Here is a 25425-nt window from a genome sequence, read left to right on the forward strand (position 1 = left end):
GACAACATAGTTACACGGCAAAGGGTGTGGATATGGGGAGGGGTAAGAACTGGGGGCCCATGATGCGATGTGGGGGATTCGTACGGGCACCTTCACAGACGTCATGATGAACCTGTGTGGAGTCCGTGAAAGGTCTCAGATGAGTCTTCTTTCCTTGTTTGATTGTTCTGAGAGCCTCTCTTCCCTGCACTCAGAATACTTTCTATTCAGAAGTTGATTGATACATGCCCACTTCCACAGTGCTGGGGTGTGTGTGTGTGTGTGTGTGTGTGTGTGTGTGAGTCGCTCAGTCGTGTCCGACTCTTTGAGACCCCATGGACTGTAGACCACTGGGCTCCTCTGTCCATGGAATTCTCCAGGCAAGATCACTGTGGTGGGTTGCCACTCCCTGCTCTGATAACCCATGAAAAAGACACTTTGCCCACCTCCTCTCACCATCCTGCTCCAACCTGGGTAAAGAGAGAGGTGACTGGGGAGGAGGTGGACTAGAGGGAAGGAACTTATGCAAATTTTGCAAATATTTATTAAATGAAGGAAGTAAATCCAGACTGATGTTATGAAAATGAGTTCTTGACAAAGATCAAAACCTGGTTTGGAGTCAGAGTGGATTTATCAAAATGCAAATATTTCAAACAAAACAGGATGTTGCCATTGCATCCGGGAGCGGTTCCCTCAAAGCCTACTGGGGACATTTTCTAGTTTACATAATGTAATTAAAGTCAAGCCTGATGAATTCAAATTTATCCCAAAGACGTTATTGGCAACATGATCCCTTGTGGTGAAAAGACTGAGGAAATAGCATGTTTGGGGGCCGAGGGAGAGCCCGAGTCGTATCTGAAGCTCAGAGCGATCGTTCGCAAGGACTCCTCTGCAGCTCCGCTTAGCAGTGATGGGGAGGGAACTGGAGAGCCTTCTGAGCCTCATCTTTGCTCCAGAATCCACACGCATGCACGGACCGAGGGTGAGACCTTCCGTCTCTGACCAGAAGTGTAGCAAATAAGCTTCTCACAGAGAGTTCTCATAGCTGTGAGGGTAACGTGTCTTTTAGCTCTCTTTAATTATGATTTGTAATTATCATTTTCCCAATTTAGCTTCATTTTCCCTTTTATGGTAATTTCTGATGCCCCATTTAGAAATTACATTTCCAAAAGTTCAAATAAAGCTTGTTCTTTCAGTTACCTATAAATTATATCAAATTCCTTAGGGAAGGTAAAATGCTAAATGCCAATTAAACGATGAGCAAAGGATGAGAAGAGAAATCCATACACACACACATTTTCCCATAAAAACATTAACTTACTTTATTAAAAAAATACAAGAAATAATAATTGATGTTTATTTGATGGGATACATGCACACACATACACAGGACTGTTTGTGACCCCATGGACTATAGCCCACCAGGCCTCTCTGTCCATGGGATTCTCCAGGCAAGAGTACTGGAGTGGGTTGCCATGCCCTCCTCCAGGAATCTTCCCAACCCACAGGGATCAAACCTGCATCTCTTACGTCTTCTGCATTGGCGGACAGGTTCTTTACCACTAGTGCCATCTGGGAAGCCCAATTTAAAAAAATACAAGTAATTAACAATAATCAGTGTTTATCTGATGGGATACACACACACGTGTACACAGGCAGACACACATCCATGTGCATTCCCTTTCTTAACGGTAATAAACAACCAGTGCTGGCTATGGTACAGTGAAAATAGACACACACAATGCTGATTGTAAGTCAGGACATGCACCCATTGTAAGTCAGTACAGACCTTTTGTGAACACAACTGAACTCTGTGTACCAAACTTCTGTTCAGAGATTTTGCCTTTTAGCCTAATAGTTACATTTCTAGGACTTTATTTAAGGAAACAAAGAGTAACAAGCACAAAAACCAATGGAAGGGGAGGTCCATTGCCATACAGTTTATAGTAGTGAAAACTTGGAAACCAATTAACTGTCCAAAAGTAGGGGAATATTTAAGTACACATGCACAATCATGACAGAAGATATTGTTCAGCAACTAAGATTGTATTTTGCAGAATCTAATGACATGGGGAAGATGTTGATTAGTATAATATTAAACAAAATTTTAGAATACAAAGAAATACTATAATAAATATTTAATATGTATATTATACATGCTATTATGAATGTTAGTTATCAAGTTGACTATCTGATAGGAAATAGTACTATTAATAATATTTGTGTAAAGGATTATGAATACTTATTTTCTTCTTTAATTTTTTTTTCTGAATTTTGCAAATTCTTTAACAAGAGCATGTCAAAATTGCATAATTAGCGAAAAACGTCACTTTTGAAAAAATGAGCTCTATTTAAAAAGGTATACTATTTTTAGCTTAGACAATCCAAAAATATTCTCAGGAATCACATTCTTGTATCAATAAGAAAATGATTCATTAATCCCCTCTCATTAAGAAACCCCTGTAGTACTTCAACATAAAAATTTAATTTCTGGAGATACCAAAAGGGCAAATATGTAGGGAGGAAGAAAAGATGTACATATAACCAAAATAGTCATGACAAAATTGTAGATTTAAACTTGGAAATCAAGAGAACATACAAGGTACTTTGCTGAAGGCCATAAGCAGAGGAACAAACTTCAGATAGGTACGAATAGGGTCACAGAGAGTCTAGAATATACGAGATAAAATAGAACCGTGACATCAGTTTGCGGGCCCTCCTCACCCCTTCTCTTTCAGTAACAAGAAGCAATCTTCTCTACTCCAGGCTTCAGATGACCTTGGGCAGTAGTGGGTGTTGCAGGTGCCAACAGTGAACATTCTATGCTGATTTAAGGAACCAATGCCAAGTCTTCCTGCAAATACTAAGCAACTGGGCACGAAAGAGTTACAGTAATATAGAAGGAAGCACAAGTGAAACAGAAGCAAATGATATGTGAAGCCATCCCTCAGCCAGAGAAATGAATTCAACCTTTGATGACGACTTCATGCCTCTGACTATTTCCTCTTTCTTGAGTCAGCCTTCATGTGATGAAACTGGTTTGCACCTCTTTGCAAGAGCCAAGCATGCATGTCTCTTCCGAAGCTCTATTGGTTGTATTGATGCCATGAAATTGGTGTCTTGATGAGAGTGTTTAACATGGAGATCAGCTAAAGCTACAAATCAGGGCTTTGTCTCACTGGAGAACCAGCTGTTAAACATTTCCCAGAGTATCTCTGGCCTCCATCCGTCCCCTGTTTCAGACCCTTTTCTCAACTGTCTAGGTCATTTTTATTTCCTTGTGTCAAAGGTACCACAAAGATCTTAACCAACTCTTGTTAACTCTCTGCCTACACTGGGCATCTTCAGGGTTCCCCCCAGGTGCCTATATCAATAATAATTCCTGAACTGGAAACAGCCTACATTATTCCTAATCATATCCTCATCATCAGCCCTACCAGCACCATCATCCTTTATCCAGCCAGTCCACAAAATCCCTTCAATGTTTCCACATTAATCCACTCCACTCAATCTCTGTGCCTATCAGAATGTCCTTTCTGTGGACTGCCGTTTGGGCTTTAGGAGACCACGAAATTGAGTTACATCTTTCTTGGTTCCCCTTTTCCCTTCCATCAAGGGCTTTTTTATTTCAAGGTGTCAGTTCTTGTTGACCCTCATTTTTAACAGAGAAAACTCATCTGAGGGAGGAGAAGACTAGAGAAGCCTGAGGTGGCCAGGCATGAAAGCATAACAGAGTAAATTTCTCTTTCATATTCATATAACTCTTTTAAATGTACAGAAAGCAGCATGATGTTATTAAGGCCATGGATAATACCTGTGCACGCTTTGTGCTTGCTGTCCGACCCTTTGCAGCCTTTCGGACTGTAGCCGCCCAGCCCCTCCGTCTATGGGACTTTTAGGCAAGAATATACTGGAGTGGGTTGCCCTTTCCTCCTGCTGAGGGTCTTCCCGACTCAGGGATCCAGTCTGTGGCTCCTGCATTGGCAGGTGCCGTGTTACCCGTGCGCCACCTGGGAAGCCCCGATAAGGATGAAAGCTGCTATTTGTTATGTGCCTACCTGAGCCAACTGTCCAACACGACAAAGCAAAGGAGGGATTGTCTTCCCATCTTACAGATGAGGAAATGGAATCTCCGAAGGTTAAGGAGCTTTCCTGGGGTCATACAGCTGTTGAGAGGCAACGCTTGGACTGACTGAGTCCTTGGGCAGGACGGCTCCAAAGCTGCGTTCTTTCTGCTGTAACATCCTGTCTTGCCAAAGCCCTTGGGCCCCATTGTCCCTGGTTTTCATAACAATCTTGCCTCGAGTCCATTAGAAATTAAAGATTCATTCTGATTTTTTATTTTCTAACCATCTCATATAACTAAACTCCAACTTTCAACCCCAAGTTTACCCAATCCAGTTCTTTTGTGTGTGTGTGCTTAGCATTTTTTTCCATTTCTTTTTTCTTTGGAATGTGATTTAAAAAGACAATTCTTAAGTCTAAAATTGATTTAGTTTGGCAAATGTACTCATGTGACTACCACCTAAACTAAGATATGTGGAATTTCTACACCTGAACACTGTAAAACCAGATTTGGGAATAAAGTGATTTATAGGATGTTGTAGTTAAATAGTAATAAATAAGGGACTCAAATTTGGCGATATTTGTCCAGCACTGTCCAGACGAGTGGGACTCTAAACTTCAATGGTGTTAAGTGTCAAAGACATGGGATGGGCGTTCTGCCGAAACCTTCCCAGTGACCTGGATAAACTTTTAAGTCTTTCCATCTTCCTCTGATCTGATGTTGTGTTTCCTAAGAACAATGAATTATCTAACTAATATTTCTCTTCTGCAGACTAAATAGTGTGAGGAACTGGAGAAGATCTTAGATGGGAAACAGCGGCATATCACTTGCTGGCAAAAGGGTCTCCTACCTTAAGATGGTATATTACTATTTTGGCAGAAACAAAGCGAAACATCACAACAGCTTCTCATGGCAAAATCCCACGCCCCAACATTCCTTTACCATCTTTGCCAGAGATTCACCCAAGAAAATGTACAGACGCCCAGCCACATGGCCAGTGATGACTCTTCCTCCTCTGGAGTTTGTTCATTCACTCCCTCCCACATACATCCATCCGCTCACCTGACGGACATCTATCGCCAAGTCAGTGTGGACAGCTCAGTGGAATCCAGGGGCACAGACACGGGCAAGGTGAAGACAGGGGCAACGCTCTGCCCCGGGGAAGCGCCGTCCAGGGAAGGGGGGCATGCAGGCGCACGTCAATGACACCGTGCGGGCAGAGCCGCTGGAAAGCTGTCTTTAGGTCAACATTGGTGGAGAAAGATGCAGGCCTTGCATCTTCCTTGGGGAAAGGGTAGTGGAGGAAGACTCTTTTTAGAGTTTTATTCCATAAGATGACCTTGCCCGGTATGGGCAGACCTGTTAATTGTACCTTGATTCTGCTTCCTTAAATAGCGATAAAGAGGAAATAGAAGGTAACAAGGAAAAAATTAGTACTTTGGCTTTAAGAATAAGTTCTTATTAATTGTCAGCTCCCTTTTTGTGTATTTAATCATAGTATAGCACTCTTTTCTCAATGCTCGGCTCTGCTGATGAAATGGGTCATGACTCTCTCTACCTTCTGGAAGATCCTTAGTCTTTGCCCGTCACCAGAAGGCAGGCTTACGTCACATGGCAAGAAGGGTCCTGGGGATTCTCTCGTTAGCCCCCTAAAGGAGCTTCATAGACCACTAAGATATCTCCCTCTAAGACCCTTTATTACCTAGAGCAGGACTGGAAATGGAGACGAGCGTGTTCACGTTATCCTCTTGTGTTTAGAATGTGCTTATGTGGATAGTTGGACAAATTGTCACCATGTAAGAATTCAAGTATCTTTTCCTTGTTGGCTAGAATTTATGCTAAAGGGCTAGTCCATTGGATATGCAATGGGGGTTCACAGTGATATAAAACTATCATTTTACTTTTGTGCTTTACCCCAGCATTATAAAGAGAGTTCTCGTCTTTCATTACTAAAATGTTCCGAAAGAAAGGTCATATTTGTCTGTTATCCAAATATCTATTGATGCGACTCTCAGATCATATGCTTAATCATGGTGTGTAATCCTTCCTTCCTCCTCTCTGTAAGTCTCTCTTCCCGGTTCCCCACGCTCCACCCTAACTCTCTGCATTCACCATCCATCCATCCGCTTAACAGGTATGTGTCGGGTACTTACCGTAAACCACATACTAGACCCTGGAGGTGCTGGGGCCGGCTCACGGGGGCATCCGCCTTCGGGAGGAGCCTTGCAGTCCTGCGGAAGCACCTGCCCAGACAGTTACTACAGCTGCATCACCACCAAGGAGAGTGTGCTGAGGGAGCACCGGGAGGGGTCTCTGCAGAGCCATGAGACGCTATGGAAGAAGTGACTTGAGCTTGGAGGTCACATGTGTGATATTTGTCAGAAACAGGAGCGACTTGAGTGAGAAAGGTATATGTATTTTGTAAGATAGCTATACAAACCTAAGATGCATGTGTAGATTCAGCCTTGTTTAAAGGTGGCTATCTCCAGAAAGACAGGTATCATATGATATTGCTTATATGTGGAATCTAAAAAAAGGAGGGGGTACAAATGAATTTACTTATCAAGCAGAAGTAGAGTGAGGGATGTAGAAAGCAAACTTAGAATTACCAGGGAGTGGTGGGGAGCGGTGAATTGGGAGATTGGGACTGACATATACATATCGCTGTATATAAAAGAGATAACTGATAATAACCTGCTATATAGCACAGGGGATTCTACTCGATGCTCTGTGATGGCTTATATGGGAAAAGAATCTAAAAAAGGCTGGATATATGTACATGTTTAACTGATTCCCTTTGATGTATCTGAAACTGATACCTTGTGGATCAACTATACTCCAATAGAAATTTAAATGAAACAAAATGCTGAACTTTGAGTTCAAGAAAAGGGCAGGGGATGGCTCCCTCACCTCGTCTTGGTATTCCCCAAGACCTGTGATTTCTGTGAGACTCCCAGCTGGTTATATTTGCCACCAAAGTCCACGCCAATCCAGAAGTCGCTGGGGTGTGCCTGTGTGTGTGCTGGGAAGTGTTTGTACAATCTCTTTAGCCACATTTCATGAACAACAACAAAAAAGACTGGATTTGAAAAGTCTGATTTCTTTTTTTTATGTCTGATGGCTGCATTAAATGTGGTCACTGAGCCCAGAGCTTGAGTCAAGCATCGGATTAGGGAAGGATTATATTAATAGAACCACATCTGGCTGTGTTCTTTACCCACAGCCACAAGTCCTTTCAAGTACTCTGGTTCAACTCCAAACAATTTTTCTGGTAAATATTATTTGAACTACATGTTTTTTATTTCATGGATCTCCAATACTTTATCCTGCCTTCCAACTCGTTATGGCCTTTTGTTCCACCTTTGGCTCCATTTGATATACGTTCTTTCAAATTCCACCTTTTCTAACTTACTTGTCTTGACCTTACTATTTATTTATCTGTTATGCTTCATCCTCTCATGGACTTTCCAGAGTGGTTTAATAAGACTTTCTCTGTCCTCTTGCAAGATTTCCTCTGAGATTTGCATCATACCGCAAATCTGGTAGATCTGTTGTGAATGATCAGAAATACAGATAAAGGAGAATATCAGTGAATCCATGTTACTCCTGGCCAATTATGGGTCACACCCTTACTTCTGTGAAAACACAAACTCGTCTCTAGAGAGGGTGCTGAGCATGCCTCAATACAGGGGCCAAAGTCACGATTTGGGTCCTAACACAGGAAGCATGTCACTCATCCACAACAGACAGGAAATCATTTAGCTGAGAAAGTTCAATGCTCTTTGTCATTCTAGTAATTAAAGATGTTCGATTATCAGGAAAACACTACATAAAAGCAGAAGGAAAACAAGCTACGTTATCAATTCTCAGAGTCAAAAGCCTTTACTTCTATTCTTCACAATCACATCTTCACAAAGCATTAGTGGAAAATAAAGGTTGAAGGAGAACAGCTCTTTGATCTGGAGACTTAGACACTGCTGTTATCCCTTCTAGAAACCGTTACCATCAGCCCACGCCTGCTCTTAGTCAGCCCCTGAGTACCCTGGGGTCCCACAGCATGACTTCTTCCTTCTTCCCTGGACCACTGTCTTCCCCCCTTCACCAAGCTGCCGTATCACGCTCTCTTCTTCAGGAGAAATGGTCACAAGACCCTCCCCAAGAACAGAACGTCACCGTGACGCCTCTGATTGTCACTCTATGGAATTTCCTCCAATTAACTGAGGGCATAATAAGAGCTATTACTGCTGAAGGAACAGAGACTTATCCAAGTTGCCCTGGGGCAAGAAATGGAATTATTTGAAAGGTGCACATGAGGAGAAGCCGTGGAACAGCCAAAGGCTGCCCTGGAAGGACGAGCCTCTCTTTCCATCCAGCATACAGCAGCTGTTCTCTTTCCGCCTCTGCCTCTCCCTCTCTTTTCCGCCTTTCTGCCTCATCCATTGTGCACAGGCACCCACAGGACTGGGGTTTATATCACCTCCCACTCCCAGGGTCCATCACCTAATGAAAAGTTCTTCTCCATTTCTTTGTTTACGTTTTCAAGAACAAACATGATTCTTTCAGTTCATCTTTTCAAGCCAGGCGATACCAGTCATATGTCTCAGAAAATCCTACTCAAAGGGCACTGTAATCAAATCAGTCATGTCCAGGGGTGAGTGAACCCTGAATATTTCATATGGAAAAAGAATTTCCCCAGAGAGGAAGATGACTTGGCAGCTACCTTGAAATACGTCCAAGTCCCCTGTGTTTCTATCAAGATTGAGGCCTTGCTTATATTTCTAGGAAAGTAAGACAGTGAAAACTCATACATGCATGTGTGTGTGTATGTGTGTGTATGTGTGTGCATGTATATGTGTGTGTATATTTGTGTGCATTTATATATATGTGTGTATGTGTGTGTGCATGTATATATGTGTGTGTGCGCATATATATTATATATTATATATATAGTTGTGTTGTTCATATATATATGTTGTGTTGTTCAGTTGCTAATTCATGCCCCATTCTTTGCAACCCCATGGACTGGAGCATGCCAGGCTCCCCTGTCCTTCACCATCTTCAGGAGCTTGCTCAAATTAATGTCCATCACGTCGGTGATGCCATCCAACCATCTCATCCTCTGCCATCTCCTTCTCCTCCTGCCCTCAATCTTTCCCAGCAACAGAATCTTTTCCAGTAGGTCAGATCTTCCCATCAGGTGGCCAAGTATTGGAGCTTCAGCTTCAAGATCAGTCCTTCCAACAAATATTCAGGGTTGATCTCCCTTAGGATTGACTGGTTTGATCTCCTTGCTGTCCAAGGGACCCTCAAGCATCTTCTGCAGCACTACCGATTTGCAAGCATCGATTCTCCAGCACTTGGCCTTCTTTGTGTGTGTGTGAGTGTGTGCGCGCGTGTAGCTGGCTCACATACATAACATTTAGGAAGTGGCTGCCTTTATTTCTCAGAAATAAATGCAATAACCAGCTTATCTTTTGAAAATATTGCTGTGATTAGAAAGACACTCATTTTTGAAATTTACAGAAGAAACAAAACATTCCCGGCCACTGCGGATATGTACGACTTCATCTCCTCGAGGCCACCATAGTCAGGACGGTCTCCCAATACTCTTCAGTACTTGAGTTCAGTGCTTCAAAAACAAGGCTGCCCATAATGTGAGAGATGTTACTTATAAAATTTGCAGGCCCAAGAGAAGTAAACAATTTAAAAACTCGGGCTTGTGAGCCAGAAATGTAGAAGTATGCTAAAACTGGTGCATGAACATAAACACTCACGACGCTCAAAGTGTCACTGCGCCCATTTTTTCTATGAATTGTACATACACTATGCATTACATATGTATAATGTATATACACAGTTACCTACATATAATATGTACATGTATAATACTACAGGCTCCCATCTAGCCAACACACTGACTCCATCATTTGAAGGCTAATCTGGGTCAACTGTCAAACAGTCAGCTCTTCAGTTTTCATCCTTGTGTTCAATGCTCAGCTCCCATGACAGCTGAAAAAGCTGTCTTACCCTGAAACTGGTTGAATTAGTGATTCCAGACTAGACAAGGCCAGCCATGCAAAACACCCCTTTTTTCTGCTGTGCTTCCCTGGATGACGTACAGACAGAAACCCTGAGCAAGGAGAAGCGGGCGTATTGTCGGAGATTCAGGGTCTTTCTGCATATGCTTCTCGAAGTCGTGTTATAAGAGTGCCTTGTTTCCACAGAGCGCGTGGTGGGTGGCTGTTGGCACCTGGAGAGTCAGCAGCCATGGCGCCTCCCTTTCCTGATGAGCCCTCTGTGGGAGGTCCCTGCATCCTTGCGGCAGGTTCCTGACGGCCCCCACGTTGCCGACTCACTCACTCTGGACCACTTTCCGCCTCTCTCAGCCCTGGCCTCATGCTTCATTTTTTTCATTTTTTTTTCCCCAGACTTTTCCCCATGCTGTTAACTATGCCTAGGACACTTGCTCTCTGTTCATATCAAATTTGAAATTATCCACACTCTTTTAGACGCCACATGCTCACGAGTCTTCTCTAACTGCCCTGCATGCCCACTTTCCCTCCCTTTCTGCCCATCAGAGGTTCAGAGGGTATTATTGTTGACAATTTCTTTAGACTTTCCACATATATTTATGCCTCACATTTTTTTTCAAGTAAAATATTTTTGTTGTTGTTTTTACCTCCAGAAAGAGTGATCTGGTTATTTAACTGATGCAATGTTATTTTCAACGATATGTGATGTGTATTTTAGCAACTAAAGGACGTGATAAATTACTCAATTTAAAAGGGTTTCCCCTCAAATTTTTATACTTCAAAATGATGCAAGTTCCTTAAAGCTATTTCTTCATGCTCCAATGAATTAGGGTCTCTCCTCTAGATTTTTTTTTTTAATTGAAGGTGAAGAGACAGCATGCCACTACGTAGAAACCCCTGTGAGACTTTCAATGTCTTTTCAAAGTAATGGCACCTTCTAGAAAAGATAAAATGCTGAGTGATTACCTTTGTTGAAAAGAAGGAGGAGAGCTTCGTGATCGAGCACCTCTTGGCAGGCCTGACAGCTCTGAGCCATCACTGTTACCCAGACAGAGCACGTGGACCAGGGCATTCATTTAAATTCTGGGCTTTCCTTTCTTCACACTGATTCCCAAATCAACAAGTCTCTGGAGAAAAGGTGGGTCTTCTTTCTCAATTATCTGGCAATTTCAAAGACTTCTTGGGGGGTCAGCCTGCTTTCTTCCTTGTGAAATTAGTCTTGTTTGACCTTAGGTACTTGGGACTTAGTTAAACCACCACATGTGTACTGAGTGCCTCCTCGTCGACAGTGTCAGGTGATGGGTTGTCCAGGAAACAGAGACGATGGTCCGCAGGCAGGGCGTTTCTCCAGGAACTCTCTGCATCCGCAATGTGCAAGGGAGAAGAGGAAAGGGACTGGGGAGAAAAGCAAGTCGAGCTGGGATGCAAGTCCAGAGGCAGCGTTGGACCCTCTGGCACTGAAATGGCCAAACGTGACCAGGTTGTTCCAAGTTGGTCTGAGGCGGCCAGACCTTTTATTTCCACCTTGATCACTGATCTGGGCCAACACACAGGGCAGAAAAACCTTAGCAATGCAGGACCTAGCAGCTGAGACAATATCTGAAGAGCCTTCTGTCTGAAGCACTCCTAGCAGCTGAGTAAGAACTCATCGTAGGGAGATCTGTGAGGTGCGTTCACCGGCAGACATTGCAAAAACACCCAGTGATGATAATTAAATAAATGAGACACGTTCATCCTCCCAAGCAAGGTCCCACACTCGGGGCAGGGAGGCACAGCCAGGAACTTTATAAAGGGATAAATAATGTTTCTTGAGGCATGAGAAACGTAGTCAGTAATCATGACCTTGGCGGTCATCCTGGAGGACGCGCGCCCTCGCTGGTCAGCCCCTGACTTAGGGATGAAGCGGTGCAGTGTTTCTGGATTTCGTGGCTCCTCTGTCCACGGGATTATCCCCGCAGGAACACTGGGGTGGGTTGCCATTTTCTACTTCAGGGGATCTTCCCAACCCAGGGATGGAACTCAAGTCTCTTGCGTATTCTGCATGGGCAGATGGGTTCTTTAGCACTGCCCCTCCTGGGAAGCCCCCATCGTGAGTTGCACGGAAGATGCTGCTCACAGCAGCAGGTGTGTGAAGGCTTGACCCAGGCTGACGAGTCCACTTCCAAGGTGGCTCACTCCCCGGCCTGGCACGCGGGTGATGGGTGCTGGCTGTGCCCCTCTTCACGGGCTCACAGAGTGTCCCCACGGCATGGCAGCGCCCCTCCCCCAGGGGACGCGGCCCCACAGAGCTGCTTCGCCTGTGCCGACCTCATCCGGCTTCCACGTGGGAAGAAGGGGGCCACGTGACTTGTACTTCTGCATCAGAGCCCCCACAGAGGAAAACCACTGCTGACTTCCTTTTCCAGTATTCCACGTCTAGCCCACAAGACTGAGCTGACATTCGTATGGTCAAAATGTGATGACATTTTACAAAATCATTCCAATTTCTTCTTCTTCTTCTTTTTGGCTATGCCATGAGGCATGTGGGATCTTAGTTCCCCGAGCAGGGATCAAACAAGCCCCTGTCCGCTGCCTTGGGAGTGTGGAGTCTGCCAGTGACGTTCCCTAGTTTCCTTTTAGTAAATTAAACTGTGGTCAGCATGGGGAAATAATGCAAAGCAATGCATCCAAGTAAAATTATACTTAGAATCTATACATTTTAAACTGATCTCTCAAAATTATGACTCAGAGAGAGCGATACTATCATTGAATATCCACTTGCTTCATTCCATCAATTAAGTCCAACTTTCATCCTCTTACCAATGTTCAGTGAAAATGTCTAGATTTCTTCTGCTTTTATATTCTATATTTCATTAGTACAGTTCATGATAATGCATTAAGCATGTCTGTTCATGAAAAGAATAGAAAGAAAAACATGACCTTTTATTTCAAATATATATTCTCTGTACAGACTTTTAATCAGTTTCTCAGCTGGGGACAGAATAGATATTTATGTTTTCTGTGACTTTATGATCTCAAATAGGAAACGTGAGGGTCACTTCCATATTAGAGTAGCAGCAATAATGTCTGTCTGCATAAGAACTCCCTACCACGAAGGTGAGTCTTTGTTTACCTTTTGAAAATGCTTTTCCAAGAGGCTGTGGGTAGCCCTTGCCAATACAGAGCAGGCCAGCTGATCAGATAGCAGCAAAACTAATGAAAAGCATCATGGAAGTGACAGCAAGATTAATTAAGTTCCTCCAGCCGTATTCACGTATGGCTGTGCGGAGTTCCTTTGGGTACTGCCGCAGTTAAATGGTATTCATGGTGACAAATACTGCAGATTTCCAGAACTGACACTTTTGAGTCAAGGGTAAAAATCACATTCGGTCATTTTATCCACCAAAAAAGATCAGAGATGAGCCCTTAGGATTGTTACTATGTTTGAGCCAAGTCAAGATGGAAATTGAGACATGATTAAAAGAACGTTGAAACTGTAATATTTTGTTTTCCATTTACACATTCCCTTTATGTGTTTTAGACATTTTGACAGAGGGAGCCAAACAAATTTCCATCTACAGTATTTGACTGGAGGCACAGAATTAAGCACACTTGGAAACACTTTCAATTACTTTGTGAATTCTTGCAATGTTGGGGCGCACTGCACTGTCTCTCTGCTAGCTCCATATAGTTATTATCACGTGTATATAAAAATGGAATGCCCGTGACCTAAAGCATCCAAATTTACTCGAGCTGTACTCAATTTATCTTGAAAGATCTTTTTTTTTGGAAAGCAGAAGGCGAAATTCAATATGATGTTGTTTTCTTCTTCCATTTGGTTTGCAAGCACATTTGTTGTGGGGCTGGGTGGGGAAAGGGCTGATCCTTAAATTGTTGCCCAGGAGCCATAAATGAATTTTATTTTAAGAAAAATTGGAAACCTCTGGAGTGTATAAGATCTTTCAACCTGCTATACAAGATGTATTAACTCATGTTAGGGTGTCACCAAACATCTTGGGAGGCACATTATTACATTTCTGTCCTTGGAAGCACTTTGAGTTTCCTTCACATATTCTTTCAGGAAACACTTCTTGCATCATGATTCGAATTAAACTCAAAAGCTTTCCTCTGGGACGTGAGATCACATCCAACAAGGACTCTGTTTCCTTCTTTGGCTTCACTTTGCATGAACACATTTCACGAGGCTTCCTCTTGAACACTTCTTTGTTCTCTGTCTCCCAGACACACCATTCACAGTTCCACTCTCGCATTATATCCTCTGCCAACTGTTTTTGCATTTCATCCATCCCGGCCACTAATAAAGACTGAGTTTAAGTGACTCCTCTTCTCTTCAGCTTTCCAGGTTTGCCTTGAAGCCTCTTTTATCAAAGCCTTACGTGTGTGTCCTAGAGTTTTCTTACCATTTACATAGTATTGCCTTTGTTTTTACTTTTTTTTTGTATGAAAGCATCATCATCTTAAATAAGACACCAAGGGCCTGGAGGAGCAGAGCAGTAGCTTAAAGATTTCAGTTCAGGGTCCTGTTATATAGAATCATCACTTATGTTTTTATCAGAAATGATAATAGTTATAATAATTTAACCTCCTATGAGAAAGGCACCAAACTAGGGGATGTCCATTGATTTTTGGAGAAAATATTTAGATAAATATAAAAAATGTGGATATATATAAACCTTATGGAAAAGTAGATAAAAATATGAACATGTCCCCGGAGGGCTTTAGAAGTGGGGAAAGAGAAAATACAAAGAAAGAGAGATGTGGCAGGGAGCCAGCCTGAGCGCCTTCAGGGAGGGAGCCTGTGATGCTCCTGCTACGAGGGAGTCAGGGCCCTGGATCCCTCGGGGGGATGCGCTGAGAAACGCCACCTGGACGAGCAGCGGGGTTTTGATCACTTCCCCAAGTCCCTCTGCCTAAACTCTGTGTCCCCGACTCTGGGGATCCTGGGCTCCCGATCGGGCTCCTGACCTGCTCCCCCACAGCTCTGGTCCGTCTCTTGCCTCCTGGCTGCCGAGTCTCTGGGTGCTGCCGGCCTTCCCTCTGTCTCTGCCACTCACTCTCCCTTCTGAGGTGGCTTGTGGGGTCGCCTCCTTGTCTGGGTAGTTCTGATACTCACCTCCAGTCTCAGCAAAGGCTGCAGCTTCCCAAGTCAGGGGTGTTAATGGCATGCTCCAGTTACTAACCCAAACTGCCAAATCCTTGGCATGCATTTCCGCTGTATTCTGAGATATGTTAAAATGCTGAGGGAATTAATATTTACCTATTTTTCCATGACTCCCAAATACCTTCATTCTACTTTAGGAATACTGATAACTGGACCAGTTACTGAAATGCGTGCATGCTGCGTGCTTAGTTGCTCGGATGTGTCCGACCCTCTGCGACCCTACGGACTGTAACCCACCAGGCTCCTCTGTCCATGGGATCTCCCAGGCAAGAATACTGGAGTGGGGTCCCATGCCCTCCTCCAGGGACTCCTCCCAACCCAGGGATCGAACCTTCATCTCCTGTGTCTCCTGCATTGCCAGTGGATTCTTTACCTGTTGAGCCATAAATACACTGTAGTAAAGTTACGCAAACAATGTTTGGAAATATCTTAGGGAAACATGAGTCAGAAATAAGCCCAGGGAAGACTTCTTAGAAAACAAAATATCTTAGCTGTCTTGGGTGATGAATGCAACTATCTTGACACTTAAAGGGGAATAGCAAAGGACATTCCTGGTAGAATACAACCATATTCTCAGCTTCCCAGGTGGCGCTAGTGGTAAAGAATCTTCCTGCCAATGCAGGAGACATAAGAGCTGCAGTTTCGATCCCTAGGTGGGGAAGACCCCCTGGAGGAGGGCATGGCCCCCCACTCCAGTATTCTCGCCTGGAGAATCCCACGGACAGAGGAGCCTGGTGGGCTACAGTCCACAGGGTCTCAAAGAGGTGGACATGGCTGAAGCGACTTAGCATGCACACGTGTATTCTCAGTAGAATCAGGATGGGGCATCATATGGAAGACTTTTGAGATATTCATTCATTCACATAAGTGATAAATTAATAAAATTAATATTTATTGCGTGCCTCCTATTGTTGAGACCCTTTTGAGGCGCTGGTGCAGCGTGAGCATGGTGGGTGTACCCTGCCCGCATGTCATTCTATCGGAGGTAAAGCGGCAATAAGCTGTAACCCGTGAATGAACGAGATGAAGGACGCTGTGAGTCTTCCCCTTCGTGAGACAAAGGCAGAAGAGGTTCCAAATCCTACCAGATAGACGAGGCTGTGGACATCCCAAGAATGCAAGCCCTGGACACTGCGTTTTCATCAGTTGTACCTCGGCACCTAGAACAGCATTTGGCACATGAGTACCCAGGAACTGTTTTTTTGAATGAGTAAATATGCCTAGGTCATAGCCACCTCCAAGGTTAAGGATTCTAAGAAGGTTCTTAATGCCAGTTAGTAAACCTTATTTTCTTAAAAAAAGCCCTGTTAACTGATCACACATAGAATGGATTTATTAGATGTGTTGGAAGTTAGGAAAATTCAGCTACTTAGAATTTTAGAATATTTTAGTATTTATAGAATTTTAAAATTTAAAGAATTTATTCTTATCACAATATCAATACTTCTTTTACTATAGGGTATTAATTTTCCATAGTAAGGTCCCTAAGCATTTAATTTCAATGGAAGCATCAAGTTGAAATCAAGGAATAAAAATGATTTATGAGTTTATAGTTGTATCTATACAATCTAAAAAAAAATCTGATCACTACACTACATGGATCCATTGAACTAGTCATTTGTTCATAAGTTACTTATTTCTTCATTTTTCAAACTGTTTTGACATTGGGTGGTGGTATGCTAGACAGAGGCAAACTCAAGCTTAAAATAAATAGCCTTCCATCAAATGTCATTTATATGTCAACAAATATCCATTCAACAGATTATTGTGCTTTCAAGAAATATTCCATCATCTGATATCCACACATAGGCCTCTTGCATGTATAATTCTCCAGGGTTCATTGTTGACCCTATTCTGCTTTTCCATCTATATTCCCTTGAAGGTTTCACCTGGGCTCATGGATTAATCACTATTTATAAGATTATGACTTTTTAATTGGAAAATACAACTTTATATTTTTATTGCTTTTATCTCCTCTCTTTTTTAAAAAAATTGAAGTATAGTTGATTTACAATGTGTTAGTTTCAGGTGCATAGCAAAATGATTCAGTTATACATACATATATACATAGCTGAATCATATATGCATGATTATATATATATATATATATATATATATATATATATTCATTTTCAGATTCTTTCCTGTTACAGGTTATCACAAAGTATTGATTATAGTTCCCTGTGCTATACAGTAGATCTTTGTTGGTTCTCTATTTTATATATAGTAGTGTGTATATATTAATCCCATACTCCTAACTTGGAAACCAGAGGTTTTTGTTTCTATGTTTGTGAGTCTATTTCTGTTTTGTAAATGAGTTCATTATAAATGTTGAAAAGCGTGTGGAGAAGAAGGCACCGTCCTACACTGCTGGTGGGAATGTGAAGGGGTGAGCCACTATGGAGGTCCCTTCAAAAGCTAAAATAGAGCTACCATATGGTCCGGCAGTCCCACTCCTGGGCACACGTCCAGAGAAAATCATAATCTGAAAAGACACACGCCCCCCGGTGTTCACCTCAGCACCACGTGCAGTAGCCGGGCCACGGAAGCAACCTCGGTGTCTGCGGACGGGAGTGGGCGGGGATGCGGTGTACATGCCTGACGGAACATTACCCATTAAAACAAGTGAAGCAACACCGTCTCTAGCAGGATGAATGGACCTAGGGGTTATCACACTAAATGAAGGAATCCAGACAGAAAAAGACAAAGATCACATGACATCACTCATACGTGGAATGTAAACAAATGATACAAATGACAAATTTAAATTTAAATATGAATCGCCCCTGAACTCCAGAGTCACATAAGCCAAACTCCCAGGGAGGGAACATTTTCACTTGAATACATAAGAGGACTCAAATTAAATATGCCCCACATTGCCTACCTTCTAACCCCACCCAGACGTGTTTCTCCAGTCTTCTTATCAGTTAGTGGAAATTTTATCTTCCAATTGCTCAGTCCCCAAACGTCAAATAATCTATTGCTGCTTCTTTTTTTTATTTTCCATCACTTTCCCAACTCATCAAGAAATCCTATTGACCCACGTTGTCATACGTATAGACTCGAATCACTTCTTACCATCTCCGCTGCTTCTTCCAGTCCAGATCACCATTTCTTCCTATATTATTACAAAGTCTTCCTACATTTCCCTCTGCTCCCTTTTATCTATTCTCTATACTGAGAGAATAGCTATACAGGTATAGCTCTCTATACAGGTAGCTATAGTGAACCTGTTAAAACATGTCAAATTATGTTGCTCCAAAGGCATTCTACGTAAGTCAGAATAAGTCTAAATCCCTATGATACGGCCTACCAGTGTTTTGCTGAATTGGGTTCCATGTGACCTGTTTGACTTCAGTTATTAGCATCCTCCTTATACCTCCTTCTGCACGAGCAGGTCTTTCTGCTCTTTCTTGCAGCCCCCAGGCATGTGCCCATGGCCCTGTGTACTTTCTTCAATGTTCTTTATCTATCGTCTAGTGAAACCTACGGCATGAAGCAGACCTTCAAAAGATAATGACTTTATTCAATAAATACAGAATGAATGCACAGATAAATAATCAATTCATTCATTAAATGCTGATCTGTACTAGGTCTTGGAGATTAAAATAAAGAAGATCACCCCCTTTCACTTAGGAGATGGAGAAGGGGAAATTCCCACACTGTTTTAGTGCTAATGCAGGAATTAGATAATAGGCTGAATGAAGAAGTATTAGCACCTCATTCAGTCTTGAGGTTATGAAAGGCTCTCAGCAGAAATAGTCGTTACCCAGAGACACATAGGTTGAATAAGAGCTGTCAGGGAAAGAGGAGGAAAGAGGAATAAAGTCTTCAGAAGACCTCTAGATGGGGTGGGCGGGAGCGAAACCTGTGGAGGGGAAAGCGTTCATGAGGGAGGCATTACCGGGGCTAGTTGTGAGAGGGCCTAGTGCCTGGGGAGGTGAAATAGACGGTGAGCAGTCTGGACCAGGGGGTGACTTGATCATGTTCATTTAGAAAGACACTAATGGATCTATTATGGAGAATGGGTTGGACACGGGCAAGCCTGAAATAGGGAACGCTGGATAAAAGTTTCTTGCTGGGATACAAATAAGAGATGAAAGTGGACAAAACGAAGGCTCCGGGGAAGGCAGTGGAAGACTCGGCCAGCCGTGCAGAGCCAGCGCTGCGTGGCTGCGCGCTCAGCTGTGAGAACCTGACAAGCTCCAGACTGGGGTCTGCAGGACCACCTGGCGTCTGCGCCGCTGGAATTTAAGAACAGCTGCTGCTAAGTATGGGCGCATAGGTGCTCCGCGCCTCAGCCGTGTCCGACTCTGCAGCCCCACGGACTGTAGCCCGCCAGGCTCCTCTGTCCATCGGATTCTCCAGGCAGGAACACTGGAGTGGGTGGCCATGCCCTCCCCCGGGGGATCCTCCCCACCCAGGGTTCGGATCCGCGTCTCCTGTGTCTCCAGCACAGCAGGCGGATTCTTTACCACGAGCCACCGGGAAGCCCTGATGCTAGGCGTGGACACACTCGGTTTGTGTAGATGCTTCGCACCAAACGCCATCTGTCTCAGAGAAATGACTGTAGGCACACGGAAAAGTACGATGTTTTACACACGATACGGGTGCACTCAGGTGTGTGCATTCCTTCATTCCCGGATGTTTCCCGAGAAGCAACAAGCGGGCGCACCCTTGGAAGGACGGTGGAGACAGCAGTGAACAGCGACCAAACGCCCTCCTTTAGATCACTTTCCAGTGAAGAGAGATCAAAATAAACAGATGCCGCAGTACTGGCCGGATGGTGAGAAGTGCTTCGGAGACTCAGAGCAGAGCAAGGTGGGGAAGAAGAGCCGGGATGGCCGGAGGCTGTCTGAAGGGACAAAGAGAGAGCAGGGAGACCGCACACAAACCTGGGATAAGACTTGGAGGAGACGGGCGGGCCGGGCGGGCAGCTCTCTGTACATCTGAGCAGAGAGAAAATCCACGTCTTCCCAGGTCTGCACTCCCGGTGTGCGCCCCGTCTCAGGGCGTCTTTGGTCTTACCGGCAGCGTATTTCTACCTGGCGAGCAGCGACCTAGCTCCTGCTAGGAACCTCTTGGCTCCTCAGAAGCTCCGAGAGACGAGAAGGCCGCGGCTGTGAGGGCGGACTCCCTGGGAGCCGCGGGCCGGCTCCCTGTCGGCTGGGAGGCTCACGACCCCACATCCAGCCAGCCTCAGCTGGGCCTTTATTTAGATGTCATTTTGTTTCCAAATAAAAACAGTTGCATTTTTTCTCTATAATCTATACACACAAAGTCACTTTAAAAGAAACGCTATTAAGTGTACAATGAAAATAAAAATCACTTGTTTTCCATCTAGAAATAAGCCACTCTGAGGTCTTGACATTCCAGATAGCCCTGAAATGCAGGTGGGTGGGGTGTGCATGTTTAAATAAAGCACACACCTCCTGTTTTTGGTTTGAACAGAATTCCACGGTATGAATGTAGCATTCAGTTGCTCCCGGATGCCATACTCCTTCGGAGGCTACACGCGGCTCTCTCTGACCCTCCAGAGGCTGGAATGTTCTCGTACCAAATACTCGCTGCCTCTCTCTTCACAGCACGACGACAGATGCACACACTTCTGAAACAGGCAGCGACGTAATGTGATTGGAGAAGGCGTTTACATGGGTCACTGTAAATGGGAAATTTAGAGCTTATATATTTGAATAAAGCGCTCTGCTAGGGGCTGGAACATAACTTCAGCATACAAATAGCAAGACAACTGTTCTGGGCAGACATTTACTGATGTCACTGAAAAAGTTGCCTAGATGTCTCTGAGTCTCAGGTAATCGTGATTATAACAGACATCTTTTGAGATCTCAGCTTGTTAGTAAGAAAGATGACATAAGTGAAAAGACCTTGTGACTGCAGAAGGCCATGCAAATTCAGGAGTGTTGTTAATGATTTAAAACAGCGCTTTGCTGTCTTAAATCTCCTGCTTTAGAGGCAACTCGCAACTCTCACACCTTCTACCTACAGAAAGTCAAAAGGACCAGGAACGCGAACGTTACCCCTGGGCGCCCCCTAGCGCGCGTGGGCCGTCAGGACAGCCGCCGAGCTTCATGAAGAAGCTCGACCACAGATGGTTCTCCTGCCTCAGGGAAAGGCCATTAATTGTACTTTTGGATGCCTTCCATCTGTCCAAAAGGAAAAACACTTATGTTTTCTTCAGGAATTTCTTGTAACATTCTTTTTAGTTTTAAATTAAAAATAGGAGAAAGAAAAGTAAATATTCTTTACTATTGACATTTTCTTCTTCCAAATTGCTTTAAATGAAGAATACTTCTGAAAGAGCACCAGATTTGTGCTGAGACTCACTCTAAAGTCTCTGATTTATGTATCATAACCTATTTGCATTCACCAAATCCATTGTCAGATTGCAGAGCAAGCTATTAGGAGCTTCAGCCCCCGCCTAATTCCAAGATGCATTAAATCCACCGACCATACAGAACTATGCAAGGAAAGACCGTGGAGAATTTCAATATCACAGTGTAGAAACATCCGCTCCCGTGGCTTATCTAAACGCCTGTAAAACATGGCAAGTGCCCCAGGCTACCGCCCTTCTTTCTTTATCTTCAGTTTTTTTTTCCACTTTCTCTTTGCGTTTTCTTTTTTACATTCGTTTCCATTATGGCTTATCAATAATATCTTCGATTCTTAGCTTAATGGATTTTTGTGAAAATGATTACGTTTAAATGGTCCAGTAGGTAAGCTGGGCCTCAAAGAGATGAGTGCTTATGAAACTAAACTCGTTCTACGGGTTTATTTTCTATGCAGAGCGTTTGAGTATTAATCAGTACACTGTTCAGGGATTTCTTTCAAACATCTTTTTTTTTTTTTTTTTTTTAGTGTAAGATAAGGACTGCAATTCATTAGACCATTGGAGGAGCCAGAGGCTTTGCTAAGCTTTGCCTCTCTTGACTGTTCCTCTCAGATTTAAGGGGAGAGTGTGTGTGTGCGTGTGTTACACTGGTGATCCGAGTTAAATTATGCCACAACCTTCGTTATTTTTCAGGCTGAAATGTCTGTCCCCTTTAGGGGTGAAGGGCCATTTCAGGCTCAGCGCCCTTCTGGTACCTGCTCAGGGAGACACAGCAAACGTGATCTGAACGTGCCAGGTGACTTTATCACCAGTGATTTTGCTGTACCTTTCTCTATCAACCCAGCTCAGCAAATACTCGAGAAATAAAGGTAACTCCTCTCCCGCTGCTGGGGTCTGTGACCTGATCACCGCTCCGTGGAGACCTCTATTACCCTAGCCGTGGCCCCCGGAGTCTTTAGGGTGAACGTCACCGCCCACCGCCAACCCTGAAGCCCCCGCCGCCGGGGTGCAGGCGCGGGGCACGGTCCTCCCCCGCGCGTTCAGCTCCGGAGGGGCGGCTGGCTGCGGCGAGGACGCTGCCTTTCGCGCGGGAGGGCGGGGCGCGCGGGGGTTGAATTTCGCGAGAGGGGCCGACCTCGCCCCCCGGACCCCCGGCTCCGGTGGGGGTCCCCCGCGCGCGCCTCCGCGGACGCGGGGCCCGTCCTCGCGCTCAGCCAGCCCCCCGCGCGCCCCCGGGGCTGCAGGCCGGTCCGGGCGGCGCGGGCGCGGGCCGGGGGCGGGGTGGGGGCGGCCGCCCGCCGCGCTCCGGGCCCTGATGTCACAGGCGCGGCGGGGACACCGCGAGGCGGAGCCGGCGGGCGGCGGGGATGGGCGGCGCGGGCGCTCGCTCCGGCCGCCGGGGACCGCGGGCCGCGGGGGAGGCGGCGGCCTGAGCGCCCAGGCCCCGCGCGCCGCCGGGGCTCCGGCCGGGCGCCGGGAGACGCAGCATGTATCTCGGTGAGTGCGCGCTCCCATGGCGCCCTTCTGGGGGGGCCCGGCGCGGGAAGCCCCGGGATCCGTGCCGGTGACCCCCCCCCCCCCCCGCCGGCGGGCACCGGGGAACCCGCGCGGCCCCCGAGCGCCTTTCTGCCGCGCCCGGGGCCGGGCGCAAGGCGTGGGGGAGTCGAAGTTGGACGAGAGGAGAGCCGGGCGTGGGGGGGCCCCAACTTCACCCGCCGCGTGTGCGCGGGGCGGACACCTCAGAGGGGAGGGCGGGGGGCGGCGTGGGAAAGTCCGGGGCGAACTTGCTGGGGTGCCAGGCGAAGTTGGTCCTGCAGATGCTCTGGGAGCCGGCCGTGCCCGCGGCTCAGAGGCGTGTCGGCGTGCCCCCGGTTCCGAGGAGGACGGGAGGACAGCCCTGGGTGCGCGCTGCCCGAGCCGCTCAGAACAGCCTTTCTCCCCATTCCCGGTTTTCCATCGAGCTCCGGCGCCTGGCACGGAATGCACAGTCTTTTAAACCTCTGGAGGGCTCGGAGCCGTTAAATGTGTGTGCAGTTGAGTTGCGTGCCGCGCTGGAAACCTCCCGTAGGTCTCCCCGGAGCCGCCTGCCTTTCGGGAGAGCGTGTTCAGGCTGACTTAGAGCTCGGCTCGCCGGGGAGCGATGTCAGTGGGCTGGGAGCCCAGCTTTTGCACCGGAACGCGGCGCCTGACGGCCGGGGGGACGGCGGAGCCCTGCCCTGAACTGCAAGCCCAGGGTTAGACGGACACCCAGTCCTCCTCCAGGAGCTATGCTTTCCTTCTGTAAGTGCCATCCCGCGTCAGCACCGAAGGGCATCTATGCGATATTAACAGATCTGTGAGAGCCGCTAAGAGGCCGGGAGGGAGTATTCCGAGGCGCTGATGCTCCGGGTGATTGGTTGACTTGCTTGAAATAATAAAGCTAGGGTCATTTTTCAGTTAAAGAGGTATTTGGATTAACTTGCGTTGGGGCAGTGTTAGTTTCTTGGGTGTTTATTTTCGGGGTGTACTTATATTGTTTGCTTGAGCCTTTGAAACATTTGTGAAAGTATGCAAAAGCTGACCGCTCATTTAATTGTCTTGATCACAGTTTTGATTTCCCTATAATTTGTGTCATATTAGAAAAGACGGCTTAAAAATAACTAACGATGATTTGAAGGAAAGGCTCATTGCATAGCCAGATTTAAGCAGAATCCAGTGTTAATGCTCCAGGCTATGATATTGATGGAGGTGGTAAGCGTCTTTATTGGCAGTTCATAAAATAGCAAGTGTTTACCGTGAATATGTTTTTAATACCTGCAAAAGCTTGTAAAGACAACCTGCCTTTTGAATAAAATAACATTTTATCACCGGTAATGGTATTTGAGGGATGGAAAGGGAGATTATAATGTTAAAGTTTTCAGTGTCTTGCAGTAATGCCTGAGGTGATGGTGGTAAGGATGTAGCGTTAACCGGAGCAGTAGTGTGGTCTTAAAGTCGTGGTCCAAAGGCCATCTGTGCTGTATTGGATTTTCCTGTGTCTCTTGGAGAAGTATTCACTGGGCTAGCACATATTGTTAACTGCATGATCATCCAGCCGTCTTGTAAAGCAGGGTGATTCACAGGGCAATTAGTTTCACTGTGCAATGCAAGTTTTTAATAGCTCACCCTGAAATGTGATGTCCTGCTTGAGATGAAATTGTATTCTTTTAAAGGAGAGGCTAAGGTTGTTCTCTGTGTCATGAGCACGGTTCGGGCTTACCACAATCCCGGCAGGAGATATGCTTTCTCTATTCTCAGAGAAAATCCTATGTATTTAGGAATGCTGTTTCTTTCAGGTTCTGCTGTGCACCCCCTCTCTCAGGCTGTTTGACATCCGGAACTTGGGGAGCACAGCTGTCTGTCATGACGTGTGTGGCCCATTATCTCGGGCCAGAATTGACATGCAAGCCAGGCGTGTTAAGATGCAATAGCATTTTAACGGTGCACCCCCCTGAGAGTATGAATGTGTGCATGCCGGCGCACACGTGCGTTTATGTGTATGCAGCTACTTCAGGGCATTTTTTCCAAAACAGCGCTTTCACTCTGCCGTTTGGCTGCCCGTGACCGTCTTCTTCACATTTCAGCTGTCAAGTGTTTCTCAAGCCGGGGAGGACAGGGACAAGGGAGAACAGGGCTGCGTTCTCGGGCCTTCCTGGTGATCTGTGGGAGTGGGGTCGCGGCGTCAGAAGTCTCCTCTTATGTCCCCAGCAGGGAGTGACCGAGAGCAGGGTGATGCTGAAACACCCAGGGAACTGATATGCAGGCAGGATATTTACTTCCCATGCAAACCATCTGATTCGTCAGTGGTGCTCCCCTGCCG

The 25425-nt window shown here is 45.5% G+C and overlaps 1 protein-coding gene across 4 annotated transcripts in view; it reads left to right on the forward strand.

Annotated features, from left to right (window-relative positions):
- The window catches only part of ZNF385D (zinc finger protein 385D), a 931118-nt gene that overhangs the window by 565398 nt on the left and 340295 nt on the right, over nt 1-25425 (forward strand). The window contains exon 1 of one of the 4 annotated variants that reach the window (XM_043893478.1): nt 22935-23084. The exons of 2 other annotated variants lie outside the window; for them this stretch is intronic. In XM_043893478.1, coding sequence (XP_043749413.1) covers nt 23075-23084 — 10 coding nt within the window. In that variant the 5' untranslated portion in view covers nt 22935-23074. Of the gene's footprint in view, nt 1-22934; nt 23085-23374; nt 23868-25425 lie in introns of those variants that run through there. One more of the 4 variants, XM_043893477.1, reaches the window with a different exon arrangement.

Source organism: Cervus elaphus, chromosome 32, assembly GCF_910594005.1.
Source record: "Cervus elaphus chromosome 32, mCerEla1.1, whole genome shotgun sequence".
Classification (NCBI taxonomy): domain Eukaryota; kingdom Metazoa; phylum Chordata; class Mammalia; order Artiodactyla; family Cervidae; genus Cervus; species Cervus elaphus.